Raw genomic sequence first — 25,235 nt, forward strand, 5'->3', positions numbered from 1 at the left:
CCATTGGCCAAGGGTCACGGCGGCGCGGAGAGATCTCGAGACGCTCATTGGTCAGAACTGTGTCGACTGGACCGAGACCACGCCTCCCCCAAGCTCCCAGCGGCTTGGTTTGGTTGTGTTGCCGCCTGGAAAGGAGACGCTGCCCTTCCCCAGCGATGGGATCCCGGGTGAGTGACGGCCGCTGCGCGGGCGAGCAGCGCAGCAGGGCTAGGAGGAAGGCTTGCGGAGCATGGAGCCCAGCCCACTTAGGGGTCCGTGACCTAGCTAGTCCGCGAAGGTGTCCAAGGTGGGATGAGTGGATTCCCTGGACCAGGCGGCGCGAGAGGATGCATGGCTCTGGGGGTGGAACGAGAAGGGAGTTGGGTCAGAGAAGAGTCCCCGGCCTGGAACGCTGCGGGCATCTAAGCAGGGTCGCGGGTACTCCCAAGCCTGGAAGGAGCAGGTGTGCCGGCTGTGAACAGCACTGTATGTGGACGGCCATCAAGGATGTCCTAGGGATGTCGGGGCCAGCGAGGAACGTCCCTGCCCAGACTCCGCAAGGAGAAGGTTCTGAAGCTCGGAATATTGCTGACGTTCTCTGTAGGGCTGCCCAATGCCAGGCTGCGTGGGTTCCCACAGAGATGTTATGGAATGGGAAAAACAGGACATGAGGCAGAGGGTGGTGTAGTAGGGCTGTCTTGTTCTGAGAACACAGCTAGGTCAAAGTGGGACGAGAGACTGCTCAGGCCAGATAGGGTTGTCTTGCACAAGAGAGGAGGGCCTGGATTGGGAAGCCCGGATATCAGGGTGCCAGGGTGGAGGAGCAGACAACCTCCCTGCTCAAGAATGTGGAGTAGGATTAGTGGCCAGCATTAGAATCGAGAGACAGGATGTGACATGGAGCTTGGACCCTTCCTTTCTGTGAAGTGACCTTTCTCTTGGGCACAGGCAAGACTAACTGGACTCACCTGCAAACAGAAGACAGGCCTCCACCCCCACCTCCTCCTGCCTGGGTTCTAGAATAGATAGATTCTCCTCTAATACCATGTGGCTTTCGCAGACCTTAAAGGCCCCCAGGTTTGATACAAGCAAGCAGCAGGCTAGGGTGCTCCAGCACAGCCTCGGTGCCTCATCTCTCAAAGCCTGAGTATTCATATCCTTGTGGTAAATTATGTTTACCTTGAGGGTTCTGAGAAGGACTCCACTCAGAGTCCTCACAGAGAGCTAGCGCACTGGCCCGTTGAAACACACAGAAAGTATGGTCCCTGCTATCTGATGTCCTTGCCTCTCACTCAAGGCCCTGCCAGGCCAGAGGACTATGCACATCACAGTCCACTTCACAGCCTCTAGGCAAAATTGTCTCCTGCCCTTGACAGTGTGGCAATTTCTTTAGCCCTTGAACCTCACTCTGCTTGCCAGCCTCTTGACCTTTCCCCTCCCCTCCACAGCCTTAGGGCCAACCTGATAGGGTTGTGTGCCTTTCTCCACTCACCAAGGATAATCTGTTCCTTGTTCATCTCTTGTGCTGGCCTAGTGACCTTTGGCCACCGTCCCAGAGAGACAGGGATGTCCTGGCCTGTGTGTTCCTTCTCTGAAGATCCCAGAAAGCAAACTTGAACTTGAACATGCCCCCTGCAGTGTCTTGGGGGTCTCATTTCTATGCGGTCAGACCTCTGATCTGGCCTTAGCTCTTTGTGGGTCTTGGGATATCTTTTCCCCCTCTGTGCCTCTGCTGGGGTTCACTGCCCGCTCCTTCTGTGTTAAGTAGAATCCAGAGTCCAGTAAACCTTGAAGTACCTCTTAGCAACTGAATTATTTTGGACTCCTGGCTTAGGCTGGACAAAACTCAATTTTCTTCCTGAGAAGGTGGAAAAAGGCAGGGAGAAACATCTGCCCTTCTAGCTGTCCTGATTCAGTTGGTTCATAGCAGTAAGCTCAACATTTGGGAGACAAAAAGCAAGAGACGTGTATAGAATTCAAGGCCAGAATGTGCTACAGTATATGACCCTGTCTTAAATATAAGTCAAAACAAAACAAACAACAACAACAAAACCCACCACCACAACAAGATTAGCACAAACATTAGGCCACAGGAAGTGAAGCATTCCTGGCTCTGGAACGGATGTAATGGTTCTCAGTCTGGAGCCTGGGATCTTTATTTAGAAAATGGCCAGTGTTTTTAAAAAGACCGAGAAAGTGCAGAAGGCTCTGAGTTAGAGGGTGACCTATTTCTCTCCCAGTCTCTGGGTTCTTTCTGCAGCTAGCGTGCCATGCATGCCTTCCTCTGCTCCCTGGCTTATAGAGGTGCCTGTGGGGTATCTGGCTGCTTGCCTGCCCATGGGGGCATAGGGCTGGGGCCTGGTATTCCTCATACACGCTTGCTGTTCATTCCGCCACTGAAGGCACTGTTTTCCCCCACTGTTACATGCTAGACAAGTGCTTGAAAAACACTTGAGACAGGGTCTGCCTAACTTGCCCAGTCGTTCTTTGAGCTTTTGGTCCTCCTGCCTTAGTATCCTGAGCAGCTGGGATCACAAGCCTGAAGTGCTCTGAGGTGTGCTGACAGGTGCACCTTTAAAAAAAAGTCTCTCAGATGAGCGTTTTGCATGTATGTATATGTCTGTGTACCGTGTGTGCCTGGTGCCTTCACAGGTCAAAAGAGAGCATCTGGTCCCTGTCAGCTGGAATTACAGACTGTTGTGAGCCAGCATTTGGTTGCGGGAATCGAGTCTGGGCCTTCTGGAAGAATGGTCAATGCTTTTAACTGCTGAGCCAACTCTTTAAGCCCCAAAGTATTTTATGTGTATGGATATTTTTCTTCATGTTTGTCTGTGTACTATATCCATGTCTGGTGCCCATGGAGGCTAGACCAGAAGAGGGAAAGGATCCCCTAGAACCAGAATCACCAATGGTTATGAGCCACCATATGATGGTAGGAATCGAACGTGGGTCTTCTGGGAGAGCGTCTGTTCCTCTTAACCACTGAGCAATCTCTGCAGTCCTGACCTTCTTTTAAAACATTTTTTATTGGAAAGATGGCTCAGCATTTAGGCATGGTTGCTTCTATTCTAAAGGACCTGAATTCAGTTCTCAATACCTACATCAAGTAGTTCCTAACTTCCTATAATTCTAGGTCCAGGGTATCACATGCCTCCTTCTGACCATCTGAAAATATGGCATATACACATACATAAATATAGTACATTTTTGTGTATATGAGTGCGGGAGCACAGAAGCCTGAGAATAGCTTTTGGGAGTCAATTCTCTCCTTCTATACCTATTTTCATTTCTGTTGCTGTGATAAAACACCTCAGTAAAGGCAACTTAGGGGAGGAAGGTTTTGTTTTGCCTCATGGTCCCAAGTGATAGTCCATTGTTGTGGGAAAGTCATGACAGCTGTTCATGTTACACTCAGTCAAGAGGCAGAGAGCAAAGAAAGCATGTTTGCTTTTACACAGTACATGGATGTGGCCTAGGGAATGGTGCCGCCCACTGTGGATGGATCTTCTCACCTTTATTAACATAGTTCATTCCTCATGGACATGCTCAGAGACCCATCACATTGGACCTTGGATCCCGGGAACTCAGTTGTCAGGCTCCCTCAGTAGGTTCTTTTATTTGCGTAGCTATCTCACTGCCCCACAGCCTGTTGGCAGGACTGGGTATTGGACGTAGGGAGGAGAGCGCTCTAGCACTCATACCCTGTCTGAACCTTCCTGTGTCTCACTTGGTCATCTGTCTGTCAGCTTTGTGGAAGGACCTGTTATGTGTGCCCCTATCCTGCGGGGGAGTGGATGGTACCCAGGACCCAGCCAGAGACCAGCTGAGGACGTTCTCCTTGGAAGCTCTCACCCCAATAGGTCCCGTCTTGGATGCTGGGCCTACCATGGCATTCCGTAGGACTGAGGGTATGTCCATGATCCAGGCTCTGGCCATGACCGTGGCTGAGATACCAGTGTTCCTGTACACGACTTTTGGTCAGGTAAGATGGGTGTGGTCCTCTCCAGGGGCCCTTGCTAAGGTTGTGTGGCTTATAATTCCATGAGTCTTAGTTAACCTCTCATGGCTGTGTTGAAAGGCCAAAGCAACTTAAGGGGAACGTGGTTTGAGTGCTTTACAATCCATTGTGTCGAAGGCTTGGTGGCAGCAGCAGGAAGCTGGCTGGTCACACAGCATCTGTACTGAGGAAAGAAGATGACAGACAGACAGATGCCAGTGCTTAGCTCGCTTTCTCCATTTTATATGGGGCACTGTGCCCTGCCCAGCAGTGGTCGCCTCCACAAGTAAGATGGTCTTCCCACCAAATGACGTGAGAGGCCCCTCACAGACAGAATTAGAGGCCTCTTAGGAGACTGTCGTTCTGTCAGGTTCACAGTCAACACCAACTATCTGTATGTACATCTGGGATCTCTTCTCTGAGTAAATCAGAATTACATTGAAAATTGGGGCCCTAAACTCAGTATTTACCCAAAGGCTAGGTGACCTCTTGACTTTAGTTATCTCTAAGTCCCCTGACAACCCCTAAAGCTCTCTTGTGGGACAGAGTTCCACTTGGGCCAGCAGAGGTGGCCAGGATGAGCCTGTTTGGATGGATGGTCTTGGGTACTGAATGTCATTGGGAAATGGATCATTAGGGCTTGAGCTGTATATTGGTCAGTGCCTGCACACATCTTCACTGATGTGAACCTCACGTTCCTTTTGGGCAGGGATCCTGACAGGTGACATAGGTCAAGCCCTGGTGCAGTGTACAGGCCAGCAGTGTGGGGACACACTGGAACCCAGGGTTCATCTTTGTAATGTATTATGCTCTCTGTATATTTCTGATTCACATTTCAGAGAAGCTGACTTGATTTACTTTTTGGTGCCCCTTGCCACCCCTTGGTCAGCAGAGAAGTACTGTGGCCACTCCCAGGTCTTCCCTTTGGGACACGTTACCAGACCACTTGTCTCTTTCCTCCAGTCCGCGTTCTCCCAACTGCGGCTGACACCAGGCCTGAGGAAGGTTCTTTTTGCCACAGCCCTTGGGACTGTGGCCTTGGCCCTGGCTGCCCACCAGCTGAAAAGGCGCCGGCGGAAGAAGAAGCAGGTGGGCCCTGAGATGGGAGGTGAGCATCTGGGCACGGTGCCCATGCCCATCCTCATGGCCCGCAAGGTCCCTTCGGTGAAGAAAGGTAGGTATGTGGATGGGGAGCCTCTGACATTGTCACATTTCAGCACTGTTCACTGTGGGTCTCAGGCTTGTGCCTTCTTGCCTCACAGCCAAGTTACCTCAGTAGGGTTGACAGCAGAACCAACCATTCCTTGAGACACTGGGCTCAGGCATGGTGGGTGGTATTGGTCCCTGGGCGTCCATATCACTGTAGAGAATTCCCATCTCAGGAATAAAGACGTGGAGTTCATGAACCCAGTGGTGTTTCTCCATTCTCTTCTTTGGAGGGGAGAAAAGGGATTTGCATGTGGTAAGGTTTGCCTTTTTAGTGTGTCGTGAACTTTGACACAGTGCCATTATAGAACCAAGCCACTGTGGGAAAACTTTTATCTCGGAGCTTGTGTGTGAGCAAAGGTGTGTAGGTGTGTCATAGTGTATTTTTGGAGGTCAGAGGACAACTTGCATACGTAAGTTCTCTCTTTCCACATGTGGTTTCTGGGGTCAAACTGAGGCACAGGCCCATCCTTCCCTGGCAACCGTGAGACACAGTCGCTTGCTGTGGTCAGTGTCACGTTGCTGTCCTTCAAGGCAAAGCGTTCTCATAGGTTCACAACTTGGGAAAAACAAGTTTCTTTGGACTTATATGTCATCCTAGCACTTGGGAAGATGAGGCAGGCGTAGAACTTAAGGCCACCATGGGCTACACACTGACACTTTGTCTCATAAAGCAGAAATACTAAGGAGAATGAGGGTTGTTTTATTGATTTGTTGATTGTGTGTTCTCCCACGGTGTACATGAGGTGATCAGAGGACCGCTCTGATTCACTTGGACTTGGGTCTCTCCTTTTATCAAGGATTGAACTCAGGTCCTTCTGCCTGGTAGCAAGTTCCCTTATCTGCTGAGGCTTCTGGAAAAGAGTTCTGTAGTCACTTAAGCACACAGGCAAACTGAGTAAGAGCTAGGGAGGTGACTCAACTTGCTCTCAGCTTGTCTCGGCACTTGGGGCCCTCCTGTGTTAAGTCAGCAGGCCAAGGAAGAGCCGTAGTCCTCTGCTAAGTGTACACACTCAGAGGAATCTACTGATGTCCTGGCTTAGGTCTGAACACACTTCCAGAAAGATAAGGATGGGGAGGGAAGCTCAGTGGGAGGATGCACGTGACCCGCCCTTCTCCCCACAGGCTGCTCCAGCCGGAGGGTTCAGAGCCCCAGCAGCAAGAGCAACGACACTCTGAGTGGCATCTCCTCCATCGAGCCCAGCAAGCTTTCAGGGTCCTCCCACAGCCTGGCCTCGGTAAGGAGCCAGGGAAGGATGTGTGTGGAGGCAGGTGCCACCAGCACGATCTTAGACTCTGCCCTAAGGAAACTTCTGGGCTGTCAGGGAGATGGAAGATAACCCCCTTCACTCCTTCACACCCTTACTCATGAATTCTGGCTTCGGATCCTGTGATGATAGTTGGAGGCACCAGTTGGAGACGGGTGTGTAGGTGCCAAAGAGAGGGAGTTTATCAGCAGGTTTGGGCATCACATGTCGAGCAAGTGCCTGGGAGGTGTCTAGGATGGGGCTGGGCTGAGGGTCTAGAGATAAAGGAGACAGAGGTGAGGTCTGTCTCCATGGAGCCCAGCCTTGGGCTCACTGATTCATAGTGAGTCTATTACTCCGCTCCAGCTCTGTGTGGTGACGCCTTTGCTCTTGAGTCTCTGGAAAGGTGGAGCCTATCTTGTGATTGAGAGGTCCCAAAACAAGGTGGCAGCTGTCTGGGCAGGAACTGGGCCCAGGGACATTTCACTCATGGTCTTGGGTGTTTCTTCATACTGTGGCAGTCTCTGCAGCATCCTCGAGCTGCTCTGAGAATGTGGGTGCTCACCTAGCTTCCTTGGGAGGTGTCTAGGAGGGTCAGGCAGTTGGGGTGGGCTCAGAGGGGACCCACAAAGGGCCTCACTCTCTCTTATCTTGGTCTCTAGATGGTGATGGTCAATTCATCCAGCCCTACAGCTGCGTGCTCAGGTTCATGGGAAACCAGAGGGATGGAGGAATCTGTACCCACCGCGGATGGTAGTGCCGAGAGCCTCTATGTGCAAGGTTGGCTGGGAGGCTAGCCCAGGGCCTTGGGGTAGGGTAACTGCAGCAGGGAGCAATGGCCTTCTAGGAGTCTGGGCAAGGCAGGTCACTTCTTGAGGTACTACCCCACCCCAGATCCCTGTCAACTTAGAAGACACATCTTGTTTAGATAAAAGCGTGCACACTGGCCAACCTGAAAGAAGGCAAGACCCAGCTGTAAAGTCCTGCCTGGGTCTGACCCTCCCGTGATCCTCTGCCAACCCCCTGGGTTCATACCCCTGTGGTACCTGAGCCTTTCTCCTCTCCTGTGTTTTCAGGCATGGAGCTGTTTGAGGAAGCCCTGCAGAAATGGGAGCAGGCACTGAGTGTGGGTCAGAGGGGGGATGGAGGCAGCACCCCCACACCGGGGGACAGCCTCCAGAACCCAGACACCTCATCAGAAGCACTGTCAGAGGTAGGTGGTGGTCTCCAGTCACTGCACGGTTGGCCAGGTGAATGGCTGACTCGAGTGTGCTCTCTCCACACGGCCACTCACTAGGTCCCACCTAGAATGGATGTAATAGCTCAAGTACTGTGTTTGGTGCTGTCACATTGGAGACAGCTTGGTGAGCAAGTCCCACTTTCATAACAGACCCTTCTCTCAGCTCTGGTCAGGGGTGGGGGTGGGGTGATAGTGGCGGTGTTGATGCAGGACTATAGGAGATGACCTCTGTTCCTAGTAGACTGGATTCTGGGGCCTTTGGGTTTTGTTTCTATTTGGGGGGAGGAGAACACGCAAGATTTTTATTATCATTTCATAATCTTATTTGTAAGATTTTTATTTTTTATGTGCTTCCTTGCATGTATGTCTGTACACCATGTTGGTGCCCACAGAGTCCACAAGAGGGTGCTGGATCCCCTAGAACTGAAGTGACAGGTGTGAGCGACCAAATGGGTGCTGGGAACCAAACCTGGGTCCTCTGGAAGAGCAGCAAGTGCTCTCAACGGCTGCACCATCTCTCCAGCTGTCCCCTCTTCCTCTGTGATTTTTGAAACATGTGCTGCTCTGGCTGTCCTGGAACTTGCTCTGTAGACCCTGCTGGCCTCAAACTCACAGAGATCAATTGCCTCTGCCTCCCAAGCGCTGGGATTAAAGGCGTGTATTGTCATGTCCGTGTGGGGTCCATTTTTAGCATGTGTAGTCTGCAGTTAACTGTGGAGAGCTCTGGAGAGAAAGGTAGAGAAGCTTTCATTGGTTCCTTTCTCTTCTATTTGTTTAATATAAGAAGACATAAATCAAAACATTAAGAATGAAACTAAGAACCTTGCACGGGCCAAGCACATAAGCCATGTGCCTCAGACAGGGTATCACTGGGAGTTGCAGCTGGAACTCTCAGTGTAGACCAGGCTGCCATCAGACTCACAGAGGGGTGTGTCCACCTCTGCCTCCCAAGCTGTGTACTACCGTACCCTGCTATATGACTCTATTTTCACTCTAGGTCTGACTGTGTAGCCCTGGTTGGCCTAGAACTACTGGTTGCACAGACTAGTCTCAAAGTCACAGAGACCCACTTCTGCCTCCTAGGCTGGGATTAAGGGCATGTACCACTGTATCTGGTTTGTCAGGCGTTTATACTTTTTAAAGTTATGCTTGTGTGTGTGTGTGCCTGTATGTGTATATGGCGCCACAGTGGGCTTGTGGAGGTCAGACGGCAACCTACAGGAATCAGTTCTATTTTTCCTGGGGGTCAGCCTTGGTGCTTTTACCTGCTGAGATATTTCTCAAGGCAAGAGCATGGCAGCATCCAGTTAGCCATGGTGTGGTTGTATTTTGCCTGTGTGCATGCAGGTGCACCACGTGTGCGTGGTGGGGTCAGATCTACTGAGACAGGTCACAGCTTGGTGAGCAGTCTCCCTGACCTCATGCTTCCTTATCTCCTCCCCCGCCCTCCCCTCGGCTTTGGTTTGCATTCTGGTGATCTTGCCTGGCTTGTCATCTGCTGCCGCCCATCTGTGTGTGTGTTGTTGATTTGTGGAGAGGCACATGTGGAGGTGGTGAGCAGACAACTTGCAGGAGTTGACCCTCTGTCGTGTGGGCCCTGGGACTTGAACTCAGGCTTATTGGCAAAGACCTTTATCTGCTGAGCTATGTTGCTGGCCTCATCTGTGTATTTCCTTTAGAGAAATGTCTGCTCTGATCCTCCTGCCTTTGCCCCCCGAATGTGGAGTTGTAAATATTTTGGTTGTTTTTCTTAGTCTTAGGGTGCTTATGTTGAGTGGTTTTGTTTTGTTTTGAGACAGGGTCTCTATGTAGTCCTTACTGCCGTCCTAGATAGAACTCACTATGTAGACCAGGCTGGCCTTGAACTCACAGATTCTCCTGCCTCTGCCTCCCTAAAGGCGTGGAGTTTTCTTTCCCATTCTTCATGGCATCCATTGAAACACACAGAGGACAATTTTAAGTTCTGGTTGGAGGCAAAGCTTATCTGTAGCTTGCTTCCCAGGCACCAGGCCCTGGGTTCCATCCCCAGCACCACAGAAGCAGGAGTTTGCCAGCAGTGCAGCATGTGGAAGGCACAGGCCAGAGGGTCAGTTTAGGGGTACAGCCAGGTGGTGGTGGCGTACCCCTTCAATCCCAGCACTTGGGTGGCAGAGGGAGATGGATCCCTGAGTTGGAGGCAGCTTGGTGTGCAGAGTGAGTTCCAGGACAGCCAGGGCTACACGGAGTGCTGACAGACATAATCAGGAGCTGCCAGTCAGGCCGAGTCCAGCAGAGTCTTAACAGAGTGGCCGTGGCCCAGAGTCCCGTGGTCTGGTTCAGGTCTCTGTCCTGCCATACTTTAGCTATATACCCTGGGACACTTCACTACCATGAATTTTCTCTGTGGAATGTCACTGTCCCAGAGAGAATCTTTGAGACTGAACAGCAAGGTCCTGGGTAGGGCCTCAATGATGGGTACCTCTCACCTCTTCTGGCCCTTTCTCAGGCTTAATTGGCCCTCATCTGATTCCTCCCTGGGCTCTGGTTACTTTAGCAACAGGCTCTACTCTGGTTACCTCCACCTCCATGGAGAGAGTAGTCAGGCTAACTCTTGCCTCACCCTGGGACCCAAACCCAAGAGCCCCAGGGCAGAGAGAGCAGCACCTAACACCCTGTGCTGGGGCTGGAGGTCACAGGGGGCTGTGCCCCACACCGGCTAGCTGAGGCCTACCTGTGCACATACTCTCCCGCCACCCAGACCTTCCCAGAACAGCTTGTCACCTGCAGCCTTGACACTTGGGAGTCAGGAGGTAGAATTACCCTTATTTGATAACGGCTACTACCATTTGCACCTGAGTCCCAGAAACCCTCTTGTTAAGGTGAAGCTTTTCAGTCCCTTCTATACAAAAGGCCTTGTAGGAGGCCACTGTTAAGGGCTTGCCCAGGTACACAGGGTCTGCACTGGGGGGGGGGGGGGTCTTCAGGGAAAGTCTTGAGCCACTTAGAGACACAGTGTTTTCTAGGAAATATGTTCAGCCAGTCTACCAACAAAGCAAGAGAATGCGGGAATGCGCTTACCTAGCGCAGGAAGCGCTGAGCTCCGTCTTCAGCACCATAAGCGGGTGTGAGGCAGGATGGATCAGGAGTTCACCACATAGAAAAAAATAGATGAGATCAACTTGTTTCATCATCATCATCATGTCTTTGTTTTTTCAGTGCAGTTTCTCTGTGACCAGGCTGGCCTCAAACTCAGAGATCCTCCTGCCTCTGCCTCCTGAGTGCTGGGACTAAAGGTGTGCACTACTTCCACCCAGCCTCTTTCTCTTTTTGAGGCAGGGTCTTCTGGAGTCCTGGCTGCCTGGAATTCAATACTCACTGCATGTCCCACATGCAGTCTCAAACTTGAGATTTCCCCCTAGGGCTCCCAGATTGCAGGTGTGTGCCATGATGCCCTTCCTGCTGTGTTTCTGCCATGTGCCTTCTGCAGTGGGCAGCACAGGTCTACAGTTCTTCTTTTGGACCCAGAGCCGACTCCATTTCCTTGGGGCCCCACCTAAATGGGGAGCTTGACAGCTCTAGGTTGAAGGCCATTGCTTTTGTCATAGCCAGAGTCACAGCGGAGGGAGTTTGCTGAGAAGCTGGAGTCCCTGTTGCACCGGGCCTACCACCTGCAGGAAGAGTTTGGCTCCACCTTCCCCTCTGACAGCATGCTACTGGACCTTGGTGAGCAGGACCACACAGGCTGCTGCAGGTCTGAAGTGCCAGGAATCCAAAGAACCAGGGTGTGGTTCCCCAGTGCTGCAAACAAATTGAAGTTTGAATAAATAGGGAAACCGAGGCACTCCCCTAAAAATGGCAGCCAGACACTGAAGGAAGATGAGGCTTGGAGCCCATGGTTAGTGTGCCTTGCCCTGGCCTCGTGGGAACACCTTTGGGTTAAGTACCTACATCTCCTGGACAGGTCTGCAGGCCTTTGGGTTAGCATGGCAGTTACCAAAGGCAGGGCAAGTGGACCAAACAGTTCTCTTGCCACCACAGAGGGGGAACTAGCTTGCTCAGCCCATTGTCCAGTGTCCTCCTCATGCCCATCATGCCTTTCCTAGGGTGCACTGTGGGAACAACTTGGGTCCAAAGAGGGCTGGCTAGTGCTGCAGGCTACATCCTCCCTGGCTTCTTGGCATTGGCCTCAGTGTGACTTTGCCTACAGGAAGAATCCTGTTCCCTCGGATCTTCCTCTACGACAGACATTGCTAGGGCCTTCAAGGTGGCCACCATCAAGTCTGTGGCATTTATTTATTTATTTGACACACCTTTCTGAGGTGTCCTGGAAGGTTCAGACCCCTCAGCTCTAGAGCCTGCAGATGTGAGGGCAGGTCTCAGGCCAGTCTTACTCCCTTCCAGAGAGGACCCTAATGCTGCCCCTGACTGAGGGCTCATTGCGTCTTCGAGCTGATGACGAGGACAGCCTGACCTCAGAAGACTCCTTTTTCTCAGCCACTGAGGTAAGTCGGTTGGGGGACCAAGTTGGATTAGACCAGGCCCTGTGGGCCAAGACTAGGTTATTTTCTTGGGTAGGAATAAATCTGCTTCCCAGATACTCAGAAGTTCCCAGGTCAGGGAGGCATGAGAAGCCAGGGTTATAAATCTACATGGTCAAGCAGAGCAATTCCCCCCACATCTCTAGGACTATAAACTACACCCACCTCTGGCTTCTCTACTCCATTTAGTCCTTTGGTTAGCATTAGTCTGCCACCAGGCTGGGGCAGGGGGCATGGTGTCTGTGCTTGGGACAGGAAGAGGGGACGTTGTGTCCAGCAGATATGCCCTTTGGGAAGAGACCCTAGAGGTACAAGTGCTGAGGTCTAGGGCTGGAAATGAACCTAGGCCTCCCGTCTCCTGGGGCCTGTGTACTCATGCTGTCTTTGTGATGGGCTAAAAGCAGGCTCCTAGGGTGGTCCCTGTTGCTGGGCCCAGAGTTCTGCCCCTGGTAGGGTGTTGCTCACAGCCTCCTGGCCCTTTGCCAGCTTTTTGAGTCCCTGCAGGTCGGAGAGTACCCGCTTCCTCTCTCCAGGCCGGCTGCTGCCTACGAGGAAGCTCTGCAGCTGGTGAAGGAAGGGAAGGTACCTTGCCGAACACTCAGGTAAGAATGTGGGGGGGGGGGGTGGGTGGGCTCCAGCCCCAGGGAGGAGGGCCGAGGTGCACAGTGATGGTGGATGTGACCAAAGGAGGCTGAGGTCAGCCCGGGTACCATAGCTATGACTGCCACCTGTGCCCAGGTCCAGAGGGAGCAATGTGGCCCCAGAGACTAGCCAGCCAACTTCTGCCTTTGGCTGGGGGTGGGGGGGAGATTGAAGAACAGAGGGTGGCTGGCACCAGCCTGAGGTCACACTGCTAGGTTGAGGCAAGGCCAGGTTGGACCCTTGTCCCTTCCTCTTCATCCAAGGTACTGGGTCTTTGCCAGGTGTGTGACACTATCTGTCCCTTTCCTCAGGACAGAGCTGCTGGGCTGCTACAGTGACCAAGACTTCCTGGCCAAGTTGCATTGTGTCCGGCAGGCCTTTGAGGTGGGTGTGGTGCAGGAGCCACTGGGGGAGGGTGCTGGGCCTGCCCCACACAAGGGCACCCTGTGCCCAGCCATGACTCTGTCCTCTCCACTGGCTCTGGGAGTCTGCCACTCACCTTCTTCTTTCTTCAGGGGCTTCTGGAAGAAAGGAACAACCAGATCTTCTTCGGGGAAGTGGGCCGGCAGATGGTGACAGGCCTAATGACCAAGGCTGAAAAGGTAGCTGTGGTGGGACTATTGTTTCAGATTTCCCTCCAGAAACTTATTTCAGGCTGGGTTTTTGCTTCATTTTGTTGACTAGATCTTTAACACAAAACTCTTGGGCCTGTGAAGTGGCTCAGTGGGTAAAACCACTCGCTCTGCAGGACAGGTGACCTGAATAAGATCCCCAAGCCCCCGGAGCTCCTCCACTGTGGCTGTGGTAGAGATGTGTCCACAGTCCTTTGTGCATACCAACACAGTGACAGTGCAGACAACGCTTGGTCAAGTGCTGTCTGTGTAAGCGTGAGGACCCGAATTTAGAGCTTATCTATGAAAAAGCTGTGTGTGGTAGAGCATGTGGTACTCTTAGTGCTGTGGAGGTGGAATGGCCAGACCCATGGGTTCCTGCCAGTCAGTCTAATCGGTGAGCCCCCAGCCCATGAGAGACCCTGTATGAGGAACATCTTGATTCTCTCTCTGGCCTGCACATGTGTACAAACACTTCAGAATCAAGTTGCTGGAGTCCTGCCATCTTCCAGTAGCCGTGGGGTTGCTGGGAAGGGGTTGTGGGTCCCCCGACTCGTGTTCCATCTTGGAAAACTAGAGATGTGAACTCTCTTACTCGGTGATCCCAAAAGTACAGCTTTGTAAAACTGGCCAGTAATGAAACACAAACCATATGCCGAGCGCTAGTGGGTTATCCCTTAATCCCAGCAGGCAGGGAAAGGCAGGCAGATCTGTGAGTTCAGGGCCAGCCTGATATACAGACTGAGTTCCAGGAAACTATGTCTTGAAAAACAAAACAAATAAATGCAGGCTGCAGAAGGGTCCCCTGCATCCACGGACACTCTGACCACAGGCATGTTGTCCATCTCCCAGCCTGTGCAGGCAGTGTGCAGTTCTGCTCAGTAGTAGCACAGGCTAGCTCATCCTGTGCAGGCAGTGTGCAGTTCTGCTCAGTAGTAGCACAGGCTAGCTCATCCACCTTCCCTAGCCAGCTCTGCCCTGGTAGTAAAGGCAGAGCACTCCATCTTGTGGGCAAGCTCTGGTGTGTCCTGTCTCCCGGTGGGGTCTGGGACCTGTGAGGCTCTGTCTCAGGTCCTGGCAGGAGGATGTTTTGAGAGACCTTCACCCTAGGTCCTTGTTGGCATGAGTTTGTCCTCATATCTGGCTCATACTGGGTTTTTGTAATCCTGACCTTTGTCTCTCTTCACTGCTCTCTGGCTCTTTGCTTGTGGGAGAGGTTGTATACTTGTTTTTTTTTTTTTTTTTTTTTAAGATTTATTTATTTATTTTATATACATGAGTACATGTCAATGTCTTCAGACACACCAGAAGAGGGCATCGGATCCCATTACAGATGGTTGTGAGTCACCATGTTGTGGCTGGGAATTGAACTCAGGACCTCAGGAAGAGCAGTCAGTGCTCTTAACCACTGAGCCATCTCTCCAGCCCCTGCATAAGTTTTCATAATTATCACCCACTTGTGCTTTTGTTAATGCATTAGACAAGTCTCTTGAGAGGGTCTTCGGTAACACGGCTGTGTGGCTGAGATAACCTCGACATCCAGTCCTCCTGAATCTGCCTCCTGAACAGCCATGACCAGTTTCTTTAGTTGTTAATTGCATTATTTTTTATGTGGTGTGCATGAGTAAGGGGTGTAGGTGAGAGTGTGCACATGCCACTGTGCACATGTGAAAGTTGGTGGGAATTGGTTCTCACCTGCTATCAGGGTTCAGGTACTGAACTAAGGGGCCTTAACCACTGCAGCATTTCATTGGTCCTGCCTCAGCTTCCTGAGAAGCTGCTGGAGGAATGATCTAAAAGCCCCGTGTAAACCCTTGTCTTCCGTGGCTTGAGACCCCCTAGCCTTCGGTCAGGCTTGGTCTGTGGCTGTGCTGGACATACTCTGCCCTGTGCATCTTGGGGCAGCTTGCAGCTGTGGATATGAACCATGCTCTCCGCCTGTGCCTGCGCTGCCCCTCTGTGCCTAGTGCACTGTTCCCCAATTCTTATTGATTTAGATAATTCACATAGAAGAGAGTATGGAAAGGTGTGGGAAATGTCTAATAGTGAAGAAAATGAGCCCCAAGGATTCCCATCTCTGGCCTTAACACCCTGTCTCCTGCATATGGTGCCCCTTGTCTCCTCACCCAGCAGTGATGCCCACGATGCCAGGGTTGTCACCCCTGACAAGTGCTTCATTCACCTTTGCCAGGTGATTGTCCCAGTGCCTGCCCTCTGCCCCAAAGTGAGCTCCAGGCTGCTCCTTCAGAGCACCTTCAGCCACTGTCAGCTCTGCTGCATTCTGTGTTTAGCAGATAAGGAAACAGCCTGGAGAGAGCAAGGAGCGTTCCCAGGCCATCGAGCAAGTGAATATAAAGCCAGGCTTTACGGTCGAGTTAGCCATGTCCAGCCTATGCCCTTAGCAAAAGTCCCATGGGCAGCTGCTGAGCCCCATGGCAGGAGCACTGATGTAGCCATATCTGGATTCTCTGGGCACATCTCTAAAGACATTGGCCAGGTGGCAAATGTGCAGTCTCTGCAGTTGGAGGTAGCATCAGGACCATTTTGTAACCATGCAGCCTTCAGCCAAGCCTTGTGTCTCTCTAAGTGGACTGTTTCCATGTATAAGTGGACATGTCCTGTGTCAGTCACACTCCATGTTCAGGAAGCTTCTACTACTGAGCCACAGTCCCTGCCCCTGCTCCTGCAAGAGTTTCCTTCCCTGCTTATGGAGTGCTTTCTGTGCCAGGGGCCAATGTAAACAGGTGTGCGTGCAGCTCCTCCCAGTTCACCCCTTGAAACTACACCTTTTCCTGGGCATCGCCAAGGAGAGATCATGTACCAGGGTGGTGCCTGGCTCCCACAAGGCTACATGTGTGTACTAATGAGCCAAACTGAGACATAGCTGGGTCCTTGGTGCACAATTTGCCCCACACACACCCTGGTTCTCTAGAAGATTCAGGCAAAAGACACCTCCTTGCCACCTCTTTGGGGTAAGGCCCCAGCCCTGCTTGGCACATTCCTATCCACAGCCCAGCCTGCCTGTGACTCTTATCCAGCTGGGTCACAGGGCCTCTCCCACAACCAGAACTGGCTGTACTTTTCACAGAGTCCCAAAGGCTTCCTGGAGAGCTATGAGGAGATGTTGAGCTACGCCCTGCGGCCTGAGACCTGGGCTACCACCCGGATGGAGCTGGAGGGCAGAGGGGTGAGTCTGCTCACGCTGAGCTCCTGGGGTTCTTGACAACTGAGATCATTTTGTTGGGAGCTTGTGTCCAGCTCTGCTTCAGTGCTAAGCAGCTGAGATGTCTCATCTCTGCCCTGAGGCTGGGTGCCAGCCATTTCTCTATGTGTCATGCACAGGCCCCTTTTGGCCTTAGCACGGTAGCTCTAGATGTCTCCTTTTCTCCAAAGGTGGCGTGCATGAGCTTCTTCGATATCGTGCTAGACTTCATCCTCATGGATGCCTTCGAGGACCTGGAGAACCCTCCGTCTTCGGTGCTTGCTGTCCTGCGGAACCGCTGGCTGTCTGACAGCTTCAAGGAAACAGTGGGTGCCCATGCCTTTCCATATGTACATGTCCTGTGACCTCGGGCACTCATCCTCTTATGCCCAGAGTTCACTTGTCATTCCCCGCCCACTAAGATGCGGGAAGTCAGGTCCAGGTGCTCAGGCGCTCCCTGCCGCCCTGGCTCCAGCAGTGTGCAAATGTTCTTCTGTGTTGTCCTCACATGAGGCAAAGCCCCCACTCTGGGCGGGCACTAAGTACATTCATTTTAATGCATCCCATTAAGTTAAAATAGAGGAAAACTTCCATCCACTCACCCCCAACAAAATGACAGCAAAACCCAAAGCCACCAGTACTGTGGTTATGCTGCTGCCCGTGACTCTTCTCCAGCTAGGCCATTTATAGATGCTCATGGTGCCTTCCACAACCACCAGGTGAGGGGGTGGGGTGCTGTGTCATGACCATTTTCCAGAGGGGGAAACTGAGACTTGGAAAGCCTCCACATCTAAATGAAGTTCTGAAGCAGTAAGAGTTAAAGCCTAGGTTCAAGAATGGGTGTGTATAGGGTTAGGGCAGCTTGACAGGGAACAGTGCTCATTGCTCCTGGAAAGGCCCCGGGTTGGCTCCTACTGCTTACATAGCGCACAAACACCTGTGAGTCCAGGTCCAAGGGATTGGTTAGGTGCTGGTTACACTCTTAGTCTCAGTACTCAGAGGCAGGCAGAGCTCTGTGAGTTCAAGGCCAGCCTGGTCTGTAAAGTAAGTTCCAGAACAGCCACAGCTACACAGAAAAACTCTGTCTTGAAAAACAAAACAAAACAAAAAAAATTAGGCACCAAATTTGCATAATTTAGGGAAAAGGAAATCAAGGCTCATGCACAGTTAGTTGTGGGTAAGCTGTGGGCAGAGGTCCTCATGGGCCAGGGCAGGAGCTCTGGGTTAGACTAACTCAAGATGAGGTCTTACCTGTGTTTTAGGCCCTAGCCACCGCGTGCTGGTCTGTCCTGAAAGCCAAGAGGAGGCTTCTGATGGTGAGTGATTGGTGCAGCTTCTTGGGCCTAAGTCGCCAGAATGTCCCTAACTGGTTGGACTGAGTAGGGGGGAAGGGTGCGGCAAAATATCAAGGCCTCATCCCTCATACTGACCACCCATCTTGCCGCTGTACTCCACTTGGCCAGGTGCCCCAGAGATTCTCCAGGAGGAGTAACCATTATGCCCCAGGACTCAGCAGAGGGTACACACCCTGGGAGGGGGAAGAGGGCTAGTCACCTGACTGGCCAGTGGTCAGCAGGCGGAGCTTTTTTTCTTTCCCAGTAGGCTGCTGGCACCTGCACTATGGATGGAGTAGCAGAGATCCATTACTCCCCATGGCTGCCAGGCTCTGCCCACTAAGGCCTGCAAGGGGCAGCTCTCAGAGCAGAGCAGTCTCTTAGCCCTTTCTGTACAAGTGAAAAATCAGGGCTGCACAAGCTCACCATTTGCCCTAACTAGGTAGCCCTGATCCCCAACCCCAGCCTGCTTCTTGGCCCTGCCACTCACCACAGGTGCCTGATGGCTTCATCTCCCATTTCTACTCCGTATCGGAGCACGTTAGCCCTGTGCTGGCCTTTGGCTTCCTCGGACCCAAGCCCCAGCTCTCAGAAGTCTGTGCTTTCTTCAAGGTACATGACAACCGTTCCTGCTTTCCTGCTACCACAGAGGGTGGGGGCCTGGGCTACTCTAGGTGAATGCAATAGGGTGAGCCCCAGGAAGGCAGCTGCCTCAGGCTGGGAGAATGGACTGGGGCTGAGTGACTGAGAAAGGGACTTTTAGAATGTAGAAAATGTCCCAAGACCCAGATCCAACACCAGTGTCCTACCCCCAGCACCAGATTGTGCAGTACCTGAGGGACATGTTTGACCTGGACAACGTGCGCTACACAACTGTGCCAGCCCTAGCAGAAGACATCCTACAGTTGTCCCGGCGCCGCAGCGAGATTCTTTTGGGCTACCTGGGGGCGCCAGTGGCTAATAGCACCGGGATGAATGGGCCACTGCCTCGAGAGAATGGGCCCCTGGAAGAGCTGCAGTAATAAGGGGGCGGGCTGGAGGAGGGAGGTGACTGGGCCTCAGTCACAAGGGTGATGGGAGAGAGAAAGCTGCCCCTCCCTTTAGATTGGCATCCATGGGCTGGGGTGGCCAAGGGCCTTTGCCCCTGAGCTTACTCCACTTGCTTATCTGGGAGTCCCAAAACCTAGAGGACAGATTTCCATGAAGAGGAATCACTAAGAGCACTGGATAGCGCTGCCCTTGGTTCCCTGAGCAGCAGAGGCAGGCCAGAGTCAGCAGGGTCTGACCAAGGGCAGGCAGCAAGAGAGAAAGGGGTCGTAGAGAATGGCTCTGTATGGACCACAGAACTCTAATCGCCTCTGCTGCTGGCAGAGGGCAAGGAGGTGATAGGTGAGGGATAGAACATGCCGAGCTATGTGGTGACAGTCACAGAGTCCTGCAGTAGGAGTCACCTATAGCTACCTAGTTTCCAGCACCTTGGCTTCTGGCAGGTATGGAAAGCCATCTGGGCCAGTCAGAGGTTGCCCCACATGTGCTCACATCTGAGCAGGGACAGCCCCTCACACACCCAGGACAGTGTCCTCTCATATTCCCACACCCTGCCAAAGACTCAGTCCTTATCCCACTTCTGCCACCACCAAAGATGGAGGAGGCAGGACTGGCCTTTTCCCGTTTCCTGGTGAGCCCGGAGCTCCTGGGCAGTGCTAGACTCCAGTCGAGGACTCCAGCCAGAGCTCACAAAGGCCCATCTCCTGTGTTGCTATCTGCTGCTCCAAAGTGAGGGCCTAGGAACCACAGCAGGGTGGGCAGAGGCTGCACCAAGGCAGTTCCTCTGACAGGCTGGACTCAGCACTTTGCCTTCAACTCCATGGACATGTGCTTTGGGGCTGCAGCCACCCAGAGTCCTGCAGAGACTTCTGTTGGCATTTGTCATGGCAGCTGCAGGGGTCCTGGTGGCCTTCCCTGTACCTGAGCTGGGAAATTTTTATTTATTGCCTTAATACTTTATTTGGCTGTTCCGTCCCTTCCAGGTTGTGAGACATGCAGGAGAAAAAGACTCCTGGTCTGGAGTTGAGCACTGGCTCCTGGAACCAAGTTCTTCTTCCTGGAAGGGAAAAGGGTTCCCCAGGGTCAGCAGGATGCAGTGAAGAGAGGGTAGCCATGGCTCTGGGTCCTCTCTGAGGCCTGTGCTCAGAAGGGACAGCCCTCACGCACTGTCTTGACATTCCATTCATTTGCACTTACCCTGAGCTGTGAATGTAACCCTGGGCCAAGGTCCACTCTGATTTGCCCCTGAGCCATACAGCTGTGGCATTTTCATTTTGTCCTGTTTGTGTGTCTACACCCTGCCCTCTACACTCAGCCAGCAATGGTGGAGCGTGAGTGCAAGCCTGTGAGTCAGATAAAGGATCGAAGTGACTCTTCTCTGTGTCTTGCTGGGGTAGAGGTGGGGGCAGTGCCGAGCCAAAGGCACTGGGTAGAGGTGGCAGGAGGAACGGGTCAGGAGCAGCCTTGTGAAAGCCTGACAGCATCTATATCCCTGGAATGACAAGGTGCAGATGTGTAGTGGGCAGCCTACACGTCTCGTCCTCAGTTCCCACATCTGTAAGTCATGGGCATTGTACCCAGCCAGATGGTCATGGCCTATCAGGTCTTGATGTGTCTTCACGGGCATCTGGCTCAGGGTTACTGCTGCTGTGATGAAACACTGTGACCAACGGCAGCGTGGGCAGGAAAGGGTTTGTTTCACTCACAGTTCCACATCACCGCTCATAATCAAAACAAGCAAGGGCAGGAGTGTGGAATCAGGAGCTGATAAAGAAATCATGGGCAGAGGCAGGAGTGTGGAAGCAGGAGCTGATAAAGAAGTCATGGGCAGAGGCTGTATATTGCTCCCTGTGGCCATGAAGGCCAGGCAGTTTATATGAATTATAATCTGAGCACAGTGAGAGATCCTGCCTCAAAATACAAATTTAGAGCAAATAAGGAAGACATTATGTATTGGCCTTTGTAGAACATACAAATATGTAGGCCCACGATTTTTCTTTCTTTCAATGTAGCCCTGGATGTTCAAGTTCTATATAGCACCTGAGTGTTGGGATTAAAGTCTTGGGCCACCACATTTAGCTTCACACAATTCTTACTCTGGGGCTGAAAGTGTATCCTTGTGACAGAGCGCTTACCCAGCATTCCCAAAGCCCCAAGTTCAACTCCAGTACCGCACTATTCAAAAACAAAGTGGGCAGCAAAACTGAGACCTTTAGTTGGCAGTTAACATCCTGCCATGTTTGTCTAACATGTTTCCAGAGTATTCAGAACAAGTTTCAGGTGTGAACTTCTTTCATAAACACTTAAGCAAGCAGATTTCTAGTGCAGTTTTCCAGTGCATGGACCCACATCCCAGTTGCAGCTCTGTCCTGTGTGCTCAGGAATTCCCACAGGACTTAAGTAGTCCTGGAAAATGATGTGGGCCATTTATCATCTTGGGGAAAAAGAGGGAGATTAGGCATGAGGAGCCAGATGGCAGAGTGGTCTCTGGTTATGGGGTTAGAGAGTTCAACCCAGTATGAACTTCAAAGACCCTGTCTCAGAGGGACAGGCAAAGTGGCACACACTTAAACAGTCCTAGTACTAAGGAGGTACAGGAGTCGAAGGCCATCTCTGGCTACTATGTAATTCTAGGCTAGTCTGACTATGTGGGACCCTCTCTTAGGAAGAAGAAACAGGGCAGAGGTGATGGCTCAATTGGTACAGTATTTGCCTGGCATGCAGGAAGCCCTGGGTTCAGTCTCTGGCACAATCTAAACTAAATATGGGGGCTGGAGAGATGGCTCTATGGTTAAGAGCAATGGCTGCTCTTTCAGAGGCCCTGAGTTCAAAACCCAGCAACCACATGGTGGCTCACAACCATCTGTAATGAGATCTGATGCCCTCTTCTGGTGAGTCTGAAGACAGTGACAGTGTACTTATATATAATAAATAAAAATCTTAAAAAAAAAAAAAAAACACAACTGGGTGTGGTGGTACACACCTGTGAAGCGAGCTTGAGCCCTCTTCAACTTGGCAGGTGTAAGGAGTGACAGACGTCACCCCAATGCTGGGAAGTAAGTGGACTTAAGGCAAGCGGTGTGGGTCTTAGCCTTGTTGAGATGTACTGTGTACCCCATTTGTTACTTTAAAGGTTTTGAGTAATGTACCAGCTACTATAATTTACTTTTGTCATTCCTTTGAGCTCAGTAAGCTCCCCGCCAGCTTTCTCCCCTTCTTGCTTTTTCTGGACCTTTTCTGTGAATCAGATCACATCATATATGATCTTTGGGTTGGTTCTCATTCTACTAGAAAAATGTGAGAGTAATTCATTTTGCACCTTGGGACCAATCCAGGCCTCAAGTATGCTAAGTAACTTATCTACCAGCAGAGCCACGCCCACTTCCCTGGTTTTGTTGAGTTAAAATTTTTTTTGAAGTGTGTGTGTATGTGTGTGTGTGTGTGTGTCTGTGGGTTACTATTACTATGATGAAACACCATGACCAAAGCAACTTGGGGAGGAAAGGATTTATTTGGCTCACACTTCCACATCACTGTTCATCATTGAAATAAGTCAGGACAGGAACTCAAGCAGGACGGGAACCTGGAGGCAGGAGCTGATGCAGAAGTTATGGAGAGGGGCTGCATACTAGCTTTGCTCCCATGACTTGCTCAGTGTGCTTCCTTATAGAACACAGGACTCCCAGCCCAAGGATGGCCCCACCCACAATGGGCTGTGGCCTCTGTCAATCACTAATTAAGAAAATGCCTTACAGGGTTGCCTGTAGTTCAATTTTATGGAGACCTTAACTGAAGTGTCCTCTGGAAGAGCAGTACATACTCATAACCACAGAGCCGTCTCTCCAGGCCCTGCTTTTGCTTTGAGACAGGGTCTTGCTGTGTGCTTCTTACTGGCCTTGAACTCACTCCCTTTCCTCCCGTACATCACCACACACAGCAATCTTTGCCATCTTTGGAACCTTGGAATTCCACAACCACCAGGGGATAGACGTTCCTTGAGGGCCAGGGCAGCACACAGGCTGATTGCTTTTTCTCTTCATTCCAGGGGGTTCTTCATGTCCTGTCACTGTTGAGGGCAGCCACCTCTTAGGAGGCAAGGACACAGATGTTTTCCTCAGCTGTGACTTTGTGCACAAACTAGTGTGGTGGGGTACATGCTCAGAGTCCAGGTCTCCAAGTTCGGTGTCACTCCCCGTTACTGCCAGGGGGATGTGATGCTCTCTGCTGGTCCCCTGGCATGCACATGATACATATGCACACGAGCAAAACACCACACATGAAATGAGAGTGCACGAAACAAGTGCTGTCTCCTCGGGCCGCTGGGACTGGTACAGGGACTGAAGAGGAACATCCTAAGGGATAGGACTTCATATGACACTGATCTAACTCTACTTTGAGGGAGGAGAGAGCGCCCCACAATCACACAGCTGGTCTCACCGTGTCACCTCTGCCATGGCAATGTCTCCTGGGCATACCTCCATCAGCAACACACTCAGGTACACCAAAAGATGTCCCCAGGGATTATACTTGGTCTCTCTTGACCCACATGGGAACATAACTCAACCCACACCTGAAATAGCTGCCCCTGGTCCCAAATGTCCTCCAAGAGTCAAATGGGAATTAAACCAATAGTTCATACCACTGAGCATTCACAACAAGGTCGGCTGTAGGCCACAGCAGGGACAGCTCCCACAGTCAGAACCAAGCATGAGAAACTGCATGTACATTTGCAGCAGGTGTACACCCAAATACCTGATGGGTGGCTTTAGATGTCACCTAGGGTGACTGCACAGGCCTATCAGTTGTTCCTTAGCTGCGGATTCTTACACAAGAATGTCTAACTTCTGAAATACACTATCCTATATCCATACGGTTTCTGGAACTTTCTATAAGAATGTCATGTATGAACATATAATGAATGACTTTGAACTCTGGATCTTCTTGCCTCAGCTTCCCAAACACATTGATACATATTCTCTGCCTCTCTCTCACTCACTCCTACACACACACAGTTTGGTTTTTAGTTTTGTTTCCTTCTGTTTTTGAGGCAGATTCTCAGGTTTGCCAGGCTAACCACAACCTCACTATGTGACCAGAGGATAACCTTGAACTTGATCCTCCTGCCCTTTCCAGGTTCTGGAATTATAAGCATGCTCCATCTGGCCTTTTTTTAAAAAAAAAAAAAGATTTATTTTATGTGAGTACGCTGTAGCTATCTACAGACACACCAGAAGAGGGCATCAGATCCCATTACAGATGGTTGTGAGCCACCATGTGGTTGCCGGGATTTGAACTCAGGGCCTCTGGAAGAGCAGTCAGTGCTCTTAACTATGGAGCCATCTCTCCAGCCTCCCTTTCCCCCCTTTAAAGCCAGAATTCCATTCTCCCACCTTTGCCTCTCAGATGCTACAATTTTAGGGTGTCCACCCATCTAAATATTTTATATAATTTAAAATTAGCAAAGGCAAGTGGGCGTGGCAGCCCACACCTTTAGTCTCAGCACTTGGGAGGCAGAGGCAGCCAAATCTCAGTGAGTTTGAGATCAGTCTGCAAAACATCTATGTAATGAGTTCCAGGCCAGCCAAAATTACACAGTGAGACCCTGCCTCCCCCCCCCCCCAAATCCTACATTACTTACTTACTCTCAGAGCTTTCCCTATCCTCAGTACCAGCTATTCCCTCAGAGCCTTGGTGGCCCAACACCCCACATCTCCCCCAGCATCCTGGGATTCTTTACCCAGCTAGGCTGGACCACAAGAAGTCCAGCTCTTTTCCCTGCTGGAGACTCACCCCAAACATTTTCCATCTCATCTCGACACTTCCTCAGGGATGCTCTTTCCCTGTGTGTCAGGAACTCTGAGGAGGGGCAAGGCCGCCTGATCTTCCATGGGCGCTGTCTCACAGAACTATTCTAGGAAGCTCATGAGCACTTTTCACACCTCGTTCTTTTCAGAAGCTAATAATGACTTTGCCTGAGAGAGAGCTAAGGGCAGGTGACAAGGCGGTGAGGCCAGCTGGCCTAGACAAGTTCAGGCTGAGTGTGGAGATGGAGGAGAAGCTGAACACAGCTAGGGGCAGGGGTCTTCCTGACCCACAGCTGAATTCTGAGTCCCCAGCATGTCCCCAGCCTACTTAGACTAACCTGCAATTCTAGTTTCCACAGGCTGCCAGACTAAGCCACTCTAGCTAGTGACCTCAGCACATAGAATATGG

General features: G+C 51.5%; 1 protein-coding gene across 5 annotated transcripts; it reads left to right on the plus strand.

The window, feature by feature from the left end:
• The first annotated feature begins 113 nt into the window (after window positions 1-113).
• Window positions 114-20,394, plus strand: MIGA2 (mitoguardin 2). 5 transcript variants are annotated; one of them, XM_080928111.1, is made up of 16 exons: window positions 114-167; window positions 3,726-3,961; window positions 4,940-5,150; window positions 6,308-6,420; window positions 7,092-7,209; window positions 7,506-7,642; window positions 11,254-11,371; window positions 12,050-12,150; window positions 12,673-12,788; window positions 13,140-13,212; window positions 13,344-13,430; window positions 16,528-16,626; window positions 16,833-16,967; window positions 17,904-17,957; window positions 18,471-18,587; window positions 18,791-20,394. In XM_080928111.1, exons 2-16 carry the CDS (start codon window positions 3,866-3,868, stop codon window positions 18,995-18,997), a joined length of 1,782 nt encoding a protein of 593 aa, XP_080784237.1. In that variant the 5' UTR covers window positions 114-167; window positions 3,726-3,865; the 3' UTR covers window positions 18,998-20,394. The 5 variants fall into 5 exon arrangements, with proteins under 5 accessions (XP_080784237.1, XP_080784234.1, XP_080784236.1 ...); XM_080928108.1 differs by lacking the exon at window positions 114-167 and adding an exon at window positions 174-286; XM_080928110.1 differs by lacking the exons at window positions 114-167; window positions 18,471-18,587; window positions 18,791-20,394 and adding exons at window positions 174-286; window positions 18,244-18,453.
• The last annotated feature ends 4,841 nt before the right edge of the window (window positions 20,395-25,235 follow it).

This window comes from Micromys minutus, assembly GCF_963924665.1.
Source record: "Micromys minutus genome assembly, chromosome: 13".
Lineage (NCBI taxonomy): Eukaryota > Metazoa > Chordata > Mammalia > Rodentia > Muridae > Micromys > Micromys minutus.

Bases quoted from the DNA above. Each gene is read 5' to 3' on its own strand.
- MIGA2 (XM_080928111.1), top strand. From the start codon at position 3,866: ATGGCATTCCGTAGGACTGAGGGTATGTCCATGATCCAGGCTCTGGCC. The intron at 13,213-13,343 runs GTGGGTGTGGTG...TTCTTTCTTCAG, and splicing joins GTGTCCGGCAGGCCTTTGAG to GGGCTTCTGGAAGAAAGGAA. The intron at 16,968-17,903 runs GTGGGTGCCCAT...CCTGTGTTTTAG, and splicing joins CTGACAGCTTCAAGGAAACA to GCCCTAGCCACCGCGTGCTG.